The sequence below is a fragment of the Contarinia nasturtii genome, unplaced genomic scaffold, assembly GCF_009176525.2.
Source record: "Contarinia nasturtii isolate CC-2019 unplaced genomic scaffold, AAFC_CNas_1.1 Cnas_scaffold_350, whole genome shotgun sequence".
NCBI lineage: Eukaryota > Metazoa > Arthropoda > Insecta > Diptera > Cecidomyiidae > Contarinia > Contarinia nasturtii.
The window spans coordinates 1,195,351-1,212,559 of record NW_022197705.1 but is presented as its reverse complement, the minus strand read 5'-3'; the positions used below and the strand labels follow the sequence as shown (position 1 = coordinate 1,212,559).

At 34.5% G+C, this 17,209-nt stretch overlaps 1 protein-coding gene across 5 annotated transcripts in view; it reads right to left on the bottom strand.

Moving 5' to 3' along the window:
- The window catches only part of LOC116338001 (protein tiptop), a 156,870-nt gene that overhangs the window by 51,834 nt on the left and 87,827 nt on the right, over nucleotides 1–17,209 (bottom strand). For all 5 annotated transcript variants that reach the window (XM_031763013.1, XM_031763016.1, XM_031763015.1 and 2 more), the window contains one exon: nucleotides 13,210–13,365. In XM_031763013.1, coding sequence (XP_031618873.1) covers nucleotides 13,210–13,267 — 58 coding nt within the window. In that variant the 5' untranslated portion in view covers nucleotides 13,268–13,365. The remainder of the gene's footprint in view (nucleotides 1–13,209; nucleotides 13,366–17,209) is intronic.

The following is a 17,209-nucleotide window of genomic DNA, read 5'->3' as shown; positions in this document are numbered from 1 at the left end:
ATGCCCATAAAATGATGGTATTATAGTAGAAAGAATAGTTATCCGAAATAAATCCATCGGTTCTATTGACGAACACATCCTACTGGAACGGTAAATTGTAATCGTACAATTACCAACGTATATGTATAGCAGTGAATTTTAAAAATAAATCCTTTTAGTTGGAAAAGCGCTGATGCTTGAGTTCAACGTGTCATGAAAACAACAAAAATCTATCGTCATGATTGCACAACGAAATTTTTCCTTCAGTCGTTCCAATGATGTAACATATACAGCAACTTTAAAATAATACGAGATATGATAGGTTACTTATTCGTTTGCTGTTAAACTGAGATTGCAAGCTACCTAACGAGATATAGCCACTGATGCTCCTGCTGCTCTGATATTGTTATTATTATTATCATTATTATCATTGCTATTATTATTGCCATTCCTATTTGTGTCAACGTCGTAGATTTTCATCATTGTCATTGTCACATTCATCTTCTAGCTATGTAGATGCTCCATACAACGCTTACCAACAATAACAGCTATGTCGTTGCACTTCTACTCCACTCTCCACTTTATGTAGTTTTGTCGTGCTATTGAGAATGATGAGAGCAGAGCGGGCAAAACGCCGGGGCCAGATTCATACACAAAAATAGACGAAAATTTAAAGTTGAAGGAAAAATGATGATGAATTCGTTTAGACATGCAAAAAGAGAAAATTGGATGGAAGTTTAACGAAAGACGCTAACGTATCCAGCATTGAGCATGATAAAAAAACACAACCCAACAAATACACACGTAGAATTTGAGAATAGATGAACGTTGATCGTCCATGAAAATGATATGTGAATGTAAGAGTGAGTGTGAGAGTAAATGCGATTGAATATATGAGAAATGGCACGTTTAAAATTGTTGGCAAATGATGGTACTCCGTTTATGTATTGAAACGGTCGAGAAAGTATCATATTTGACAGTCAAGCGAGGGACACTGGAAAGATTGGCAAAGATGAACTGTCGTCATCATATGTGTGTATGTGTGTGTATTCTTCTGCTTATGCTTTTGAATGAAATTGCAAATCCATAAGCGCGACTAATAAAAAAAAATTATATGTATTCGATGCTAGCATTATGATGGCTACCGTTATAGAATGATAAGGTAAGGTGCGTCAGCAGCATCAAAACAAAATGTGCAAATTATCATAGTTATTCACATCGACCCTGGCCATATCTCCAACAAAGCACATCAACATTGTAGGAAAGTCATGACTGGCCATCGAAAAACAACATCACAGAAACTTGATTTTGTTTCTTTAGCACTTCAGTATGTTGGTTCTTCGGTTACTCTATCGTAATGCTTTGCGCTTTACATTAAAGCATACTTCTATGTAACGTTATATGCATAAATGTAAACATATATACACTTATTACGGTGAGTGACTAGTACTAAAAGTTCGAATACACAATTCCGTTTTTTTTTTGTTTTCTTTTCATTTTCATTTTTGTTTTTCATTTGGTTTCGGTATATGCATTATAAAATCTGTAAAGCAACTCGTATTTTCGCACATTTATATATGTGTTTGGGGTGTTCATATATACGGGGAATTTCTTGATAGTCATGTAGTAATCTGGATGTTACATTTCACTGACATCACTGAGCAGTGATGTTGGCGACTATAGTTGCAACTATAGAACAATTCAAAAGCCAGAAAGAAAAAAAAGAAAGAGAGATCGGGAGAGAGAGAGAGAAAGGGAGAGTAAAAAATTGACACAAAAGCAGCAGTTAAAACAACAACAACAATAACAATGAAGACTACGTCCTCGGATGACGAGTGGAAAATATACAGAAACAAAGAATGAGGAATATGCTAGACATTGACGAACGGCAATGCGCGTATACATACTACTGCTCCAACTGTCTGATGTACCGAAAAATGATGATTTTCCATGACGATGATGATGAAGTAGGAAAAGACGATGTGTTTTCTCTCGATGGACCATGGTGTTTTCTGCAAAAGCTTATTATCTCTAACGGAAAATAGCTTGGTTTTAGGGGCAATCAACTCCGAAAATTCTTCTAAACAACAAATTTATTCTAGCTTTTATGATTTGGCATATATTGTTTTATGTACAATTGTAATTTTGCGAAATATCTGTGACAAAATGATTTCAACAATTCACAAAAATAGTTTCCGTTCATTCTTAGAAATTTCGGATTCGATCACCTCTGTATGTACCGTTTCGCCCTTTATTGTTATGTTTGATTTATGGCAGTTTTACCCCCGCATATGCACACATACTCATCCCCATCGTGCAGAAGAAAAATGATGAATTCACACTGGACATCGCATTTCGTCAATGTCAAAATAAATAACGTTTCATTTATATCTTTTGATTTTTCACATCTCTTCTCGCCGACTTGAAGTTTGATATGTTTCACAGTTTCGAATCTGGTCGACGGCGATTATGTACATGTTTATGTGTATTTATCTATGTATATGTGTACTTGTGTGCATCTTAACTCATAACATTCGCTTTGTTCTGGCCTGTCAATATTCGCTACCGTTCGCAAACAAACAAAGTGTTATTTTCTATACACTCACACATTATAACATATACACAGGTTACAGATAGCAGATACAGGATACACACTATACGCTGACGTACAAGTCGATTGGAAGGATGAGGGAATAAGATTGCTTCATTTCTTTTAACTTTCTCTTACAATTTTATTTTTGTTTTCGGACATGAGTAATTTTTTTATCCAAAATTTCAGCTTCTGTCTGTAGTTTTTATTTTTATAGAAATCATTTTTATTTTTCGTTCGTGCACAGTTTTGTGAGATAGGAAAGTTCTTTGTTTTAAACAAAGAAAAAGGTAACGGGGATAAACAATACACACTCACAGAAAGTTCAGAACGTAAAAATATTCTAGATTATTGTACTGTTATTGATGTTACGACATGAAGGAATGTCGTTTCTCCTCGCTTCGCTGTCAACGTAGATTTGAGTTTGCCAATGTAGCAAAATGGATTTCATATTTGTTAAACTAAAATATGTCGAACATAACGAACAACATTAGAGAGTTTTACCGTTTGGACTGATGCAGTGTGAAACGGCATCTATCTTGTGTTACGATGTGTATGAGTCGGGTTAACAATCGAGAATCAATACAAATGAAGCGATTTAGACCTGAGGGCCAACCAACTGGAATTCCATAGCATTTTCTATGTGGATGTTGTACGAACGAGAAAATTATAATGCCGCATATGGAGAACAAATCGAAGGAATCGGGGAGAATGGGGATTTGAGCCTGAAAGTAGATTGATTATGGACTCGTATATGTATATAGCGCATTCGTTTATACATATTTAAGATTTATATTAAATCATCATCACATCGTAATCATCATCATCATCATCATCATCAATATCGTCATTCGTAGATGGTCATGTTCGCTCCGTTTGAACCGTCATCACATCGGGGTATCTCATCGGCATTAAATAAGTGTAACTATGCATGTGTTGGGCATATGATTTATTTCCGAGCAAATAGTTTGCCATATATTGAATGTATACAAACACCGTTGGCTGTGCCAACACATCGACACGAGACAATACTTCCTCAAGGCACACCACACACAGGAAAACGTACAACTGCTTTCTTCCTGCATGCCAGAGAAGATCGACACATAATGTTGATATGTGATAGACACACAGCACTTCCAACTACAATATATAAATATGGACGAAGAAGTGTTGATATATTCGTGATGTTAAAGTAAATTAAAATATTTCTCTTATTAATAGCCCATCATTTGTTTGATTTATAGACACTTTTCGTTATGTTTTTCGTGTGACCGTCTATTATCCTGCGTGTGTGCTGCTGACGTAGCCATAATCATCGCTGTCGCGTTGCCGTCAGTTTTCGATATTTTCGGAACTAAATATTTGCTCTCAGCGGCATGCGCTTTATATCAACTTATTGTTCTCGTCTCTTCTTACACATTCATTCGTGTATATTATTCTTGTGCAATATCGCTGATTGAAATAATCACTTGCAATTTCCCTCTCATTTCTGGAATTCCATTCCGAGATGGAAATAACTTTATCTGCTGCGCTGATTTATTATTATTCTTATCCAAACAAATCAATTATTAAAATATTGAGATTGTACATGACAATGTCGATGGTCAAAATAGTGTTCCGTTTATCTAATTCTTCAGAAATGTACTGAGTATGGAATGGGCATTCATTATTAAATAGACATATTGAGACTATTAGAAAACTTTGCATTTTAGTCAAACTATCAGTTGAATATATCTCTCTTTTTCGCTCCAAATTACAATTTCACTTTGTCCGCCTCTCAATAAAGTTAGTCGTTTTGTTTAAGGCGTAACGAAAATTAAAACCGTTTAAACATTTCAAACCAAGTTCGAAATGTCAGAGAAGAAATTTACTGAACAAATTTATTGAATGGAAATGTTCACACTCAAACTACAACTAATGATGAATTGGATTCTTTTTTTTTAATCACATTTTCACTTATATGTTGCCAATAAAGTTTCTGTAAACCTTCATACAATGTATGTGTGCTTGTGAGTGTGTATGTGCCATTCAAACGATATGTGAGAACTTATTAAAAATCAACCGGATCTTCTAAATTGTGCCGACAGCGGCTATTCAGATGAGTCTCATCTATGCTTGTGTACAAGCAATCGAGATCGACTGCTAGACACTTAACTTCTCTTGAATTTCGTTTTGCAATTTTGGATGGACCAACATTTAAAATCGTCCATACAGTTTAAAACATATGCGATTTCTTCATTTCGACTATGCGACGACGTCATGTGGCAAATGGAATGCTGAACGGATCCAAAAGACTGAGAATTTAATCGAAAACTTGTCTCATGCTCGAAAGCAAACTCTAAGCTTCGTTTTTGCGGGTTCGCTTTTCATGCGTATGGCAATCATTTAAATGCATAATCTTGTACGATTGCATTTTAAACGTCCAACATATCCGACCAAATCTAAATTCTCGAACCATACTTTATATTCTTATTGGTTTCCATTGTTTTTTTTTACGATATGTTTCTAGTTCTTCTCTATCGTTCATCTCAATCATCTGAAAAATTTGTTCCGCTTTTATGCGAAATTCGCATTGCGAATGCAAAAGTTTTGTCACTAACCAAATGCTAATGAAAATATGTACGGACATTTCGATGCACGACTATCTTTATGTGCCAATATGTTTTTGCTTCGTTTTTTTTGTTTCCGAACCATTGAATACATTACATACATGATTTTGATCTGAATCTTTTTTAAATGCAATTTTTTCTTCATATTCATATGTGAAATTTTAATTTTTTTTTCTTTATATATGTGTATCGATTTTCTATTGTTATGTTTATATGAAAATAAATACAAACATTTTAGATGATAATAATTATTTAATAAATGTGTTTCTTTAAAAAAAAAGATAAGGAAAAAATTAACAAAAAAAAAACAAATCCCCAAAACGGACCTTTCCCTCACAATTTTTTTCAAATTACATATAATCTCATCGAATTGAAAATGTCATCCGACGACTACCTATGTAAAGAATATAATGTGAAGAAGAAAATTACCTAAATCGAATATTTGGTCAAATTTAGTGTAAGTTTTTGACGATAAGCAATGTTTTTGTTCGGTGTTAAAAACATGAAAACACTTCTAATTTCTTGGCAATAGGTCGTTCACACCGATGGATGGAAATATGAACGTGATTTTGAGAGAGTAACATTCTTCAAATCTAAACGAAATACGGAGACGAATCGCCATCATGGGGTTCTTTTTTTTCTAATACATTATTTTCATTCGCACAATAGTGTGCAGTATATACTGAATTGAAAGGAATGCAATCAAATAGACAAATATTTTGATGCACTTATTGCATCGTGCAATGTATTGTATTGAGTGATTTAATGTTTGTTGAGATGGTTTTGTGCGAATTTCCATGCGTTTGCGACTAATGTTGATATTTTAAGTGCATTGCGATATAAATCGTTGGGTTTGTCTTTTGAATGGTGAAGAAACACAACCATAATCAAGTGAAATGGAGTAAAAGCAAAAATTACCGAAAATCTCTTACAGTTGAATAGCAGTGTGGTGTGCAGCTTACAAATGGATGTATGGCGAAATATTTTTCGATTTTTTGCTGTTTTTGCCGTACGTTATATAAATAATATGGTTTTTGTCTCCAAATTTTCACGATACCGAATTTCATGTTCGATATGGAGTTTGGTTTGTTGACGATTGCGATAGCAACAAACGACAAATTTTTATATATTGAGGATATCTTCTTGTCTCTCAACTTCTCTATTGTTTTTAAGTGACGTTGCGAAAGACAGATGGACAGCGACACAAACATGGCACTACTTTAAAATAAATTTAAGTACCTACTGCCAGCAGCATCATGGATGGTGTGATGGCAATGGGGGCAATGGTTGATGCTTTGCTGTTGCTTCGGCTTTAATGTGTGTGCAATATTGTCATTCCATTTTTCCTGTACTTTAGACGATTTCTGCATGGAGAAATATATGTATACCAGAACTTGGTCCAGAAAAGTATAGAGAAAGGACAGAACCAAGAATGAACCATACTGAGCTATGGTCACACACAAACACATTTTGGATCAACTCTCGTCACATACTTACACACATTGAAAAGTTTTTCGATTGTTGTTTTTGTCAATTTTTGTTTTCTTCTTCTTATGCTTTTTTTTGCAAGTTGAGAGTCATTTGATTGTGCAGCAGTAGAATTTCCCTATCCTTTGAATGAATTGAATGTGTGTGTACGTATATATATGTGTGTGTATACGAACGATTTATATAACAGTATTTTCCGTCTATATTCGTTTTAATGCCGTCAAATCACAGGACAAGCACATCACTTTCTACATCTCTCACAATTCACACAATCATTCCCATCACACAGCGAACAAGACAAAAACGCACAAATTCACCAAGAGAGAGAGAATGAGGACAACGTTGAGGACGAGACGGTAACGAATTTGTAATTTGTACATGTCGTTTCATGGACTTCACTCTCTTTGCTCGTTGTGGTGATGGTTGTTCATGTCATATTGTCTTTCTGCCAAGTTCCATCTTCTATGCAAGTTCGGACGGCCGAACGGTCGATGGATAGACATTAGACGTTTTGTATATGTCAGTGGATTCTTTGCTCTTTCTCTCTTTTGACTCAACGAATTTGGAACGTTGTCTCGACAAACTCAATATTCGATAAATGTTTTGGCTTTCTTCTTGTTACCAAGCGATTCTTATGGACGTAATCGGGAGTACGATGTATAGAAGAGAAATGAAAACGACACACAAAAAAAAACATGAATAACACACAACAAAACGAACCAAATCTAGACATAACATCACAGGACAAACTTTAACTCACATGGGCCATGCCTGCACTCGTCCATATCAGATCGATAAAATGAAAGAAAATAATAGAGAACAAATATCTGAATTTTTGCCGCACTCACACCATTCTCTGAAGATTTGTACTTATTTCGATTTAAAATTAGAAAGAATGCCATACGTTTGAAATGTATTTGGCGTTTGTCTGTGAGTGTTTAAAACAATGCATCGCAGTTCATGCTTATGCTTACATCCGTGCATTGATGTGTCGGTGTCGAGACATCAATTTCATTTTTACACACACTCATGGAATGGGCATACCGGAGGTTCGAAAATAGACTTGATAAACTACTAAAAATGAGCACTCTTCAATCTCATTTTATTCTATTAGAGAAATAAAAAAACCGACGAGGAAAGCAAATGAAATCAAGCTCAACTGTTCCGCCATCGAAGTTGACATCCTTATCTCAGTTTACTCAGAGAATGAAAAAAAAAACCGAATTCCAAAAACAACGGAAGAAGAAATGGAAAATAAAACAAAAGCATTTCTACATCTCAACGATTACAATAGCGTATGCCAATGCAGTGGTTCGATAACAAAAACAATCTTTTCATTTATTCGCTGTAGAGTGTAGCGTGTGTGACATGCATTTCTTGCAAAGGTTGATGATGTCGACTGACGCATACACAAACACATCTCTCGTTTTTTTACATTGTTTTTCATTCAATCTTCAGTTGCTGGTGCTGTCACTCTGATTTTATGTTTCTTTGGCTTCAATCTGTTTGTTTCAATTGAAAGTGTTCACAAACTGTGCATGCTCGGAATCGAGACGATGAGGGCGGGGGGAAAACGGAGTGTACGCTGTACGCTGTTGTGATTCGATGCGGCCTTTGTCAATTAAATAAAATAAGTATACAATCCTTTGCATCACATCGAAACATTGATGCAAGAGTAAATCAATATTATTTTGTGTGAAATATGACTTCGACAGGCTCTTAATTAATAGTTATTTCGATTTGGATTGTAAAAAAGAGAGAGAAATAAAACCAATTGGCACCACATGAACAAAAGTCGCGCCGATACATTCGTGCAAATGCAAAATGTCAAGATATTATTCCGTTTTCCATGCACATTGACCCAGCCAAACAGGTTCTGTTATATCGTTAATTGATAATATGTTGAAATGAGGCGCAGTCATTTCACGGTTTTATTTATTCGAAAATTTATTTTTCAGCATATTTCTGCCACAGACAACACACATTCAAATTTTACACAATTTTGAATACATATCTTTTATTCACCAGCAATAAAAAATGTATAATAAATTCTTACTTTTTTTTCTCTTCATTTTCTTTTCTTTTTAATTTATCAATCCAAGCGATGATTCTAACGAATAAAATCTGGAATAGGTAATTAACAGTCCAATTAGCAACAATCATTTATATGCGCGATGTTCGTACAATAATTGATCATTCGATATTAGCTACAATATGGATTTGAAGCTTCAATGAATATATTTGGAGTTAGGTAAAATGATGACGAAAACGTAGTGCAGGTTTTTTATGAAAAGAAAATGTATATATTTGGCCAATAAGGAGAAAAGCGCTTTAGTATATTGAAAGTTCTGAGGCATAATAAAGCTTAATTTATGAGTCCAACCTATTACAAACATACCTTTATTTCATGTAATATTTTTGTGGCAATCGGACAAAGAGATGAGTAACGCCGGAAAACGAAACAGAAGAATTGAAGAAACATTCATAAATAAGTTGGGCCAATTTTTCTTCATGCACATTTCCATTGCCACCTTGCTGGCGGTGCCTTGCACTTAGTGCATCGAGAGAGATGATGACGGTGATGCATGTGTATGTTTAAGTTCGTTCGTTTGTTCACTTACTCGCACAACAACCCAACTTTTATGCAGCATATGAGCACCTTTTTTCTTCTGCGAATGTGTATGCCATGATGACGGTAAATGTGTATTCGAAGTCGGGGCAAAGCGAATATATGTAGCAGTGCTTCTTGTGAAACGACCTACTTGCCGCATACAAAGTTACGTCTTGCGAGTTAAAGTGAAAATGAAGTAATATAAATCAAGCGTAATATTTCATTTTCATTTTTCTGCTACCATTATCGTTGTTCTGGTGCCTAACTCTATACTTTCCCTTATGTGCGTTAGCGCGCATATACATTTTTTTCCTTATGTTTCTGTGCGCGGCAGCAAGAATAGAATGGGTGAAACGATTGCCACATCTCACCAACCGATTTCCGAAGAAATCGAAAAAAAAAACACACGATTTTATTGCAATAAATTTCACTGTCGATGCATATCGCTCATATTCATTTAGATTCGTTGATTTTGAGTCGATCGCCCTTCATTCGTTCGCCCAAAATTTAACTACGTTTTATTTTCCATTTTATCCGAAAAAAAGGAACGTAACAATCCTATGGATTACATTCAAATCAAAAGAGCATAAAAAACTTATCGATGAAAATGAACAGCAAATATATTTTTTTGTTGAAATTAATGTGCCGGCACATACTCGCACTATTACACTGTTCGCACAACTGGCGTGCCGTTTCTTTTGCTGTAAATTCTTTGATGTATGCATTTACCATACAAATCGGGCGTATCAAATAACATCTAGACCGCATTTATAAATACATTTTTAATTATAGTGTTTTTTTTTTTCTTATTCTCATCGACGGTTTTTCTTAGTATCGACTGGGAGCATTTTGAGTAAATGCTCGATGGTTGAAGTTTTTTCTTCATTTGGAAAAATATTGTTCGAATTGGGTGTGTAATGTGTCCGTGTCTGAATGATTTGTATTTAGTTAGACGATTTGTTGTTTTTTTTTTTTGCTGACTACGTTATTCATTTTACAATTATAAAATGCTGTTCAAAATGTAAGATCAGAAAAAAAAATTATCAAAGCAAATGTGTGCGATCGAAGGAAAGGAAAATTTATCGACGATCAATCGATGGGTCAGCTAAGTAAAATGAAAGATTTATGTAATTTTATGCAATTTTATGAATGCCAATCGTGTGATCTTTATTTTAGTCTGCGGTATTTTTTACTGCATTCCGAATTGAATGATCATACTGACCTCACAAAACGACAGAAAAATGTCAAAGTACAGTAATTTATTCGCTGGTATGATCAATTTAACTTGACATAGATGAGATGGACGAGTAGGAAAGAACAAGAAAGAATGAAAGAGTGAGCAAAGACTTGTGAGGCAACACAATTTGCATACCAGCCACTAATCAAAACGAGAAATATATGCAGTAATTGACTGTCATGAAGTGCGTTATATGTGCGTGTACATCAAACTCATACAGACGATAGCCAATAGAAATGATACAGTAATAATGATGAACGAAGATGGATGCGAAAAACTGGACAAAAGTCAATAACATGCAAAATTATAAGTAAATGAATGAATGAATGGACAAGCTCACAAGCTCCATCATCACACACATATACAGTGACGCGTGAAATCAAATAAATTAAAGCGATAGAGCCACGACAATTTTTTTACAATAAAAACGTCTTCGTCATGTCCATCTTGTGTGGAGCTAATAAAGAAAGAAGTGCACACAAATCGGACGTGAAAAATACGTGCGCACACAAGTGAATGGATACATGAATGTTGTACTGCACTACATGGAGGTTTATTACAAGAATCTTTTCATTCTCACTGTAATAATAACAACTACTGCTACAGCCATCGCATTTATGGCATTTCATTTAGTTTTGTAAGCAAAATGAAGCAAATTAAATACCGAAGTCATTCGTTTGCTCTGAATGCAGTCGAATGGAGTCCATTGCTGCATAAGTAAACAACAACAACAAAATCAGAAGAAAAAAAACACAAAAAAAGAAATCATAATGGCAATAATGATGATGATGTTACGATACTGAACACTGGACTAATGAAGGAAGAGAGCAGCAACGGCGGCAGCAGCAAAAAAAAAACCGAAAAGCAACACAAGCAATGAAAAGTGCCACGTTGCTAAGAATTATGGTTATTATTATTATTATTTTTAATTTGAGCAAAATGAATAAATTTATTTAATTTATAACATCTTATGGAAGTTAATATTAATGCACGGTGATTTAGTTGCGTTTGCCCGCGTCTGTGTTTATGTGTACGAAGAAAAAACTCATTTTTCTGCGACTTTTTCTCTCTCTCTCTTCCCTCTTTGTCGTTACTTTAACGCATTGCTTTGGATTTTTGTTCAGTCAACTTCTTGATTCGGTTGATTTGTGTTTGGCTATGTTTTGTATGAACGTCATGCAAGCAGGATATGACGATTATCAATTAACTGAAAAGTACAAATAAATATCGTTTTATTTCGAAGAATATTTTTTCTTCTTCTTTTTTTCCATTTGGATTGAATGCTATTTACTGTGTCCTAGTACATAGAGATGTGTTAATCAATAACTTGACTGGTAATTCGACTTTTTGAAATGGACGTTTATTTAACAGTGTTTCTGCTGTCATTTTGCGCGCACGCACCACACACAAACTTAATAAATGGCCTGTCATTAAGCGAATAGAAGAAGGCGAAAAGAAATCAAACTTGATGCAGCGCAAACACCAATGAAATATGTTCAGATGTTGGTCATTTTTATTTGCAGCTATTTCACATTTGGCTCCTTATGGAAGAAAATTAAAATTGCAAAAGTTTCAATGCAATGGTTGTTTTTTCTTGTCTTCATTTCTTGCGCTTGTCACACAGCGATTTGATTAAAATGGAAGAGAGTAACAAAATGACTGACGATATTCGTGCGCACCGCATGCGATCAATTCAACTGCCGTGCACACATCAACAAAAGTTCGCAAACACACGAAACAGAAAAACACAAAATTATAATAATTGACATTTTAGCGTCAATACATTTTATTGGCATCGCGCGTTCATTGATCTGCATCGTCCAGAATATCGTGAATCGCCATTAAAGTAACCGCACACATTATATGCGGCCAGAAATTAAACATTCAATTAGGTGCACACGTATTGAGAATCCATTTTTTGTGCCCATTCAAAATGAAGTTCGAGAACGTAAAACAAACGGCCAACAAATAATCATAACTTATGCATATTGCTTGAGTAAATTCAAAGATTTCGCTTTGGTTCGATTTTTTTTCTTCTGTATATTTCTCATTCTCGTCACACATAGAACAATTTAAATGCATCATTCAAAATAAAGAATGCGGACACGAACAACGCTGATGTTGATGACAATGATGACGAGAACACGTAAAGGAAAATGAAATAACCATTAAACTTATCTGAGACAAAACGAAAAAAATGCCTACGCAGTTAGGGGCATATATGTTTGAGATGTCTCTAGCTCAAGCTTCAACATCGATAAATTATTACTAGCTATAGCTGATGATTATATTCAAGTCTCCGCTGTTTGTGGTCACTCTGTCTTCTGCACCATAATAATAATTATTATTACTGATGCAATCCAATGCGTTGGACTAAGATGGAATGCAACCAATCAACACAAATATAAGTAATATCCATACATAATTCATGGATTTATTTGGTTTATTCATTATTGATATCTGTTGGTTAGTCGATACTGTCGAAAATAATACGATTTTTGATCCAATAGATGTTTTTATAAAAATATCCATTTGAATAATGACATCACACAATGTATATAATATTGAAAAGATGTTAAAAAATTCCTTCGATTCATTCATGATGCTTGAATTTGAATTTTATTTTATTTTCTTCTCTTTTGAAGACTAAGTCAATGAGTTAATTTTCAATTAAATTTATTTAAAGAAAACTTACCATTTTCGTTTTTATTTAGCCAGCGATAAGAAGGTCGTGGCTGTTGTTTCGAACGCATGGTTGATACATAAATTTTTTCAAAAGCCTCAAACTATTTTGTTCATACGTCACTAAGAAATATTCTTGACAGTAATTTTCTCTACTTTCGTACAGTATCTGAAAAGAATAGAAGAAAAAAAAATATGTTCATAAAATAGTGTTTTAAACTAAAACAAAACTGAAAAAGAACTTGAAAAATATTTTTGAACATTTGATTTGCATTTAAAGTATATAAAGAAAGAGTTCAGATTGCTCAAGCCTACATCATAATTCCCGAATTTATGCTTTAGATAAGTAAGTCACTTTGGACCACTATATCCTTTGCTCCTCTCACTTTGTGAGTTGTAAAAAAGAAATGTCAGCAACAGATCCAATAGTTTTGTTATTTCATGCATTTAAAATAAGACAATTCAATGGATGCTATCGCAATGAATATACATTGCACATATGAATGACATCATCAAGGTAAACCCTTTTTATTATATTGCTAAGCGGGGGGGTAAGTTGAGGTAATAATTTAAACGGTTACCAAGAAAGAGTGTACTTTTCTTGTTCATGATACGATTTTATTGAGCCGACATGATCTTGCCGTGTGTTACACTATTTATGGACAAATTAAATTCAAACAGTTTTTTCAGAATATCAAATGGAAAGGAAAACAACCGTTTAGTATATGTACGGCTGATGCTGGTGACATTCAATCGAATCAAAGAGATAGGAAAACGAAAAAATCCAAATACATGTGAAATAAGCAATTTGGTCACGGTGGCACAAAGCAGTAAATAAATAAATTTCTTGTTTGCATTTCAGTGTGATAAGCATGTAACGTGATATTGGTTCGCATTTTTTTTTTCGAGCAAAATCTTTTATTTGTGAATAAATTGAACATATAGGCGGGGCAATACACGTATGATTTTGATCAAATCAGATTAACAGCCGCTTTGACGTTGGTAACATGTTCCATACATAAAAACGCACAACGAAATGAAACTATAAGCAGCAGATAGTAGCAGCGGAGCTGATTCAGCACCATCAACAACGGCAATCGAACACAAATTCATATCACATCCGTATATTACGATAAAATAGGAAAATATGCAGCACATTTCACCTAAAAAAAATATAAATTCCACTTTGATCAAGTTAAACGTCGATACCTTGTACCTTTTTTGAATAACATACGTGGTGGAAAACTTTATAAGCAAAAAAAAAACAGTTCACTAAATAAAAATCCGATGTCTTCTAACTTTTAATAACAACGGCAGCAATAACACGAAGATGATACCAAACAAATCGTCATCCTAAAAATAGACATCGCAACCTTTTCTCCTTAGTTTCCATGCAGTTTTTGCTTCAATCTGTTTTTTTTTCTCGTTCACATTTGGCTATTTTACTACTCAAACATTCGCTGGATTCGTATATTTTCACTTTTTAGTTGTACGCTCAACCGTTTGCACTGTATGATGAAACTCATACAGGTTGTTGAGAGTGTGGCACACTTTACACACATTTACAAAAACAGCCGGTTTGAAACGTTTTATGCATAACAAACGAGGAGAAAATCCAATACTGTGTGAAGGAAAAGGGTAAATTTCTCATTCAGAACTCAAAACAACTAAGAAACTCCGCGCTGCAACCGATAACAAGAGAAATTCTGATGAACTTGATAACGTTCAACTGTGTGAGAGAGTATAAAGAGATGCTGAACTGAGAAAACTTTTTTTTTTTTCGAAACGAAGAAAGTGAAATCAATACGGTGAGAGTGAGAGAAACATCGAAAACTTCAACTAAGCAGAGAAAAGATCCATCGTTGAATTCCTATATGAATAGCGATAATCTGCAGGATTTCACAATTTGTATTTTATCCTGAATAGATTGGAGATCGTGCGTGTGCGATTGAATTTCAAAGCAAAAAAAAAACAAAAATTTCGATGTGTTTTTCATCGAGATTTCTTTGTACGTGTATATGTGCATGCCCAGTGGACACACATTCACAATGAACTATGATTTTTATGAACGATGAAATGGAATTTAAAGTATTTTCCTCCACATTTTTTTCACTCACTCATAAATTTCAAAATATTTCCCAAGCTTTATGATGAGCTTTTAAAATGTGTCTCTCTATTCAAAAAATATTTTAATAAATATTCAAATTAAACACAAAAGATTGTCAATTTTAAACTCACGGAGGCTTGTTCCATAGATTTTTCTTTAGATTGCACTGGTTACACAGTTTATGGATTACATTTATATTCAAGCGTTTTCCAAAGACACTTGTTATTGGCCAAAGTGTTGCAGCACATACGTTCGTCGAATAGTGCAGGTATATTTGATATTCACTCCGATTCTTTCTTGCTACATTTGAATTTCCACATTTTGAATGTATCGCTCTACTGAAAGATCTCATTTTTCTTGTTACTGTTTATCTTTGCTTGGTATTTTGCTTATCATATCTAACGTAATTTGTAAAACAATATCGAGAGTCCGGAAGCATTTGTTCAGGTGTGAGTATGATAAAGAAAAAACAAATACATTTTTTTATCTTTTTCATTTTTACGCGGTCCCATTTGTTTAACATTTCGAAATATAAAGCCACACAAACGCCTCCCCGATTCATTGTTTTCGTTTTCAACGTTTTTCTTGCTCTGCTTTAGCCAATATATTTTGAGATTTGCTTTCAGTTTGTTCCTTTTCTCCAATCATCATTATTGTTTGTTTGTTTTTTTTTTTGTTTTCCAACAGAATGTTGGATGCCATTCTGTGGCACCGATTTTTCAGCTGTTGGTGAAATATTCTCAATACACCGTTTGCCAACAGCAAAAACAACAACAAAAATATAGCCGAATTGTTACATGTAAAGTCACATGATGAAAGGAAGCTCAAGGTTTATTTTTTTCGAGATGGTTTGGCTAATTCAACCCATGCATTGATGCTTCGAAAGTGATTTTCGAGTAGATAGTGGTATTCAGTGATTCATATATTCCGGAAGACATTAAATAAATTTTAGAACAATCATTATTATTATGGTGCAAAATTTATTTGCTTCATTTCCTGCTTGGGAATGGAAAATGTGCATACAGAACACACAGACAAACACGAGAATGCAATTGCATTGAAATGACATGCACGGGAGGTTGCTGAATCACTTATACGCACGCAAATAACTTTGCAATTCTCAACGAATGGAATGAAACGCGCGAGCAAACAATTCACGTGTGCACACACAAAACTCGCTTTCACATTCAATTAGATTATTATTTATGGTATTTTCTGCGCGGATATGATCTAGTGGTGTATGTTCAATGTTCATGGCCATTCAAAATGTCCGGATTCACAAATTCCATGCGCCGCCGTTCATGTATTTCGTTATTTTCCCATAAATTTTATGTTACATCGAAAATTGTCCCATTTTCGGTAATATATAAAAAAAAAATTGTATGTGAATGGATGGCCATTTGGCATGAGCGTTCTCGAAGCCCACGCTTATACAGAAACTGCATTTGCAATTTGTTTGGCGAAACAAAGTGATGAATTTATCTATGTGACAATAATGTTGGCAATAAAATAATAGGATTGTGTGCATTAAGCGAATTGACTTTGAACGAGGCGATAAAACATCAGTAACCATCATATTGTTCGCAATTGTATTCCAAATTTGGCGGCATCGGTGGTGGCGGCGGCGGTGGTGGCGATGGTGATGGCGGCGGTTTTAATGCTGCCGCGTTATTGATAAAGAATGCATGAGAGACCACAATATACCTATTGTACGAATAAACTTTAAATGTTTTGGTTGTCAGTAATGCGACAATTTCATTCACACACTTGACACAAGCTAATTCTCATATTACAAGCATAGACTGAGTTAAGGCGAGACGGATGTCAACTGCCAACCGAACAGGAATGTGCAACAATAACAAAAAAAAGACATACTCGCTCTCATACTACCACCAACTCTCCAGAA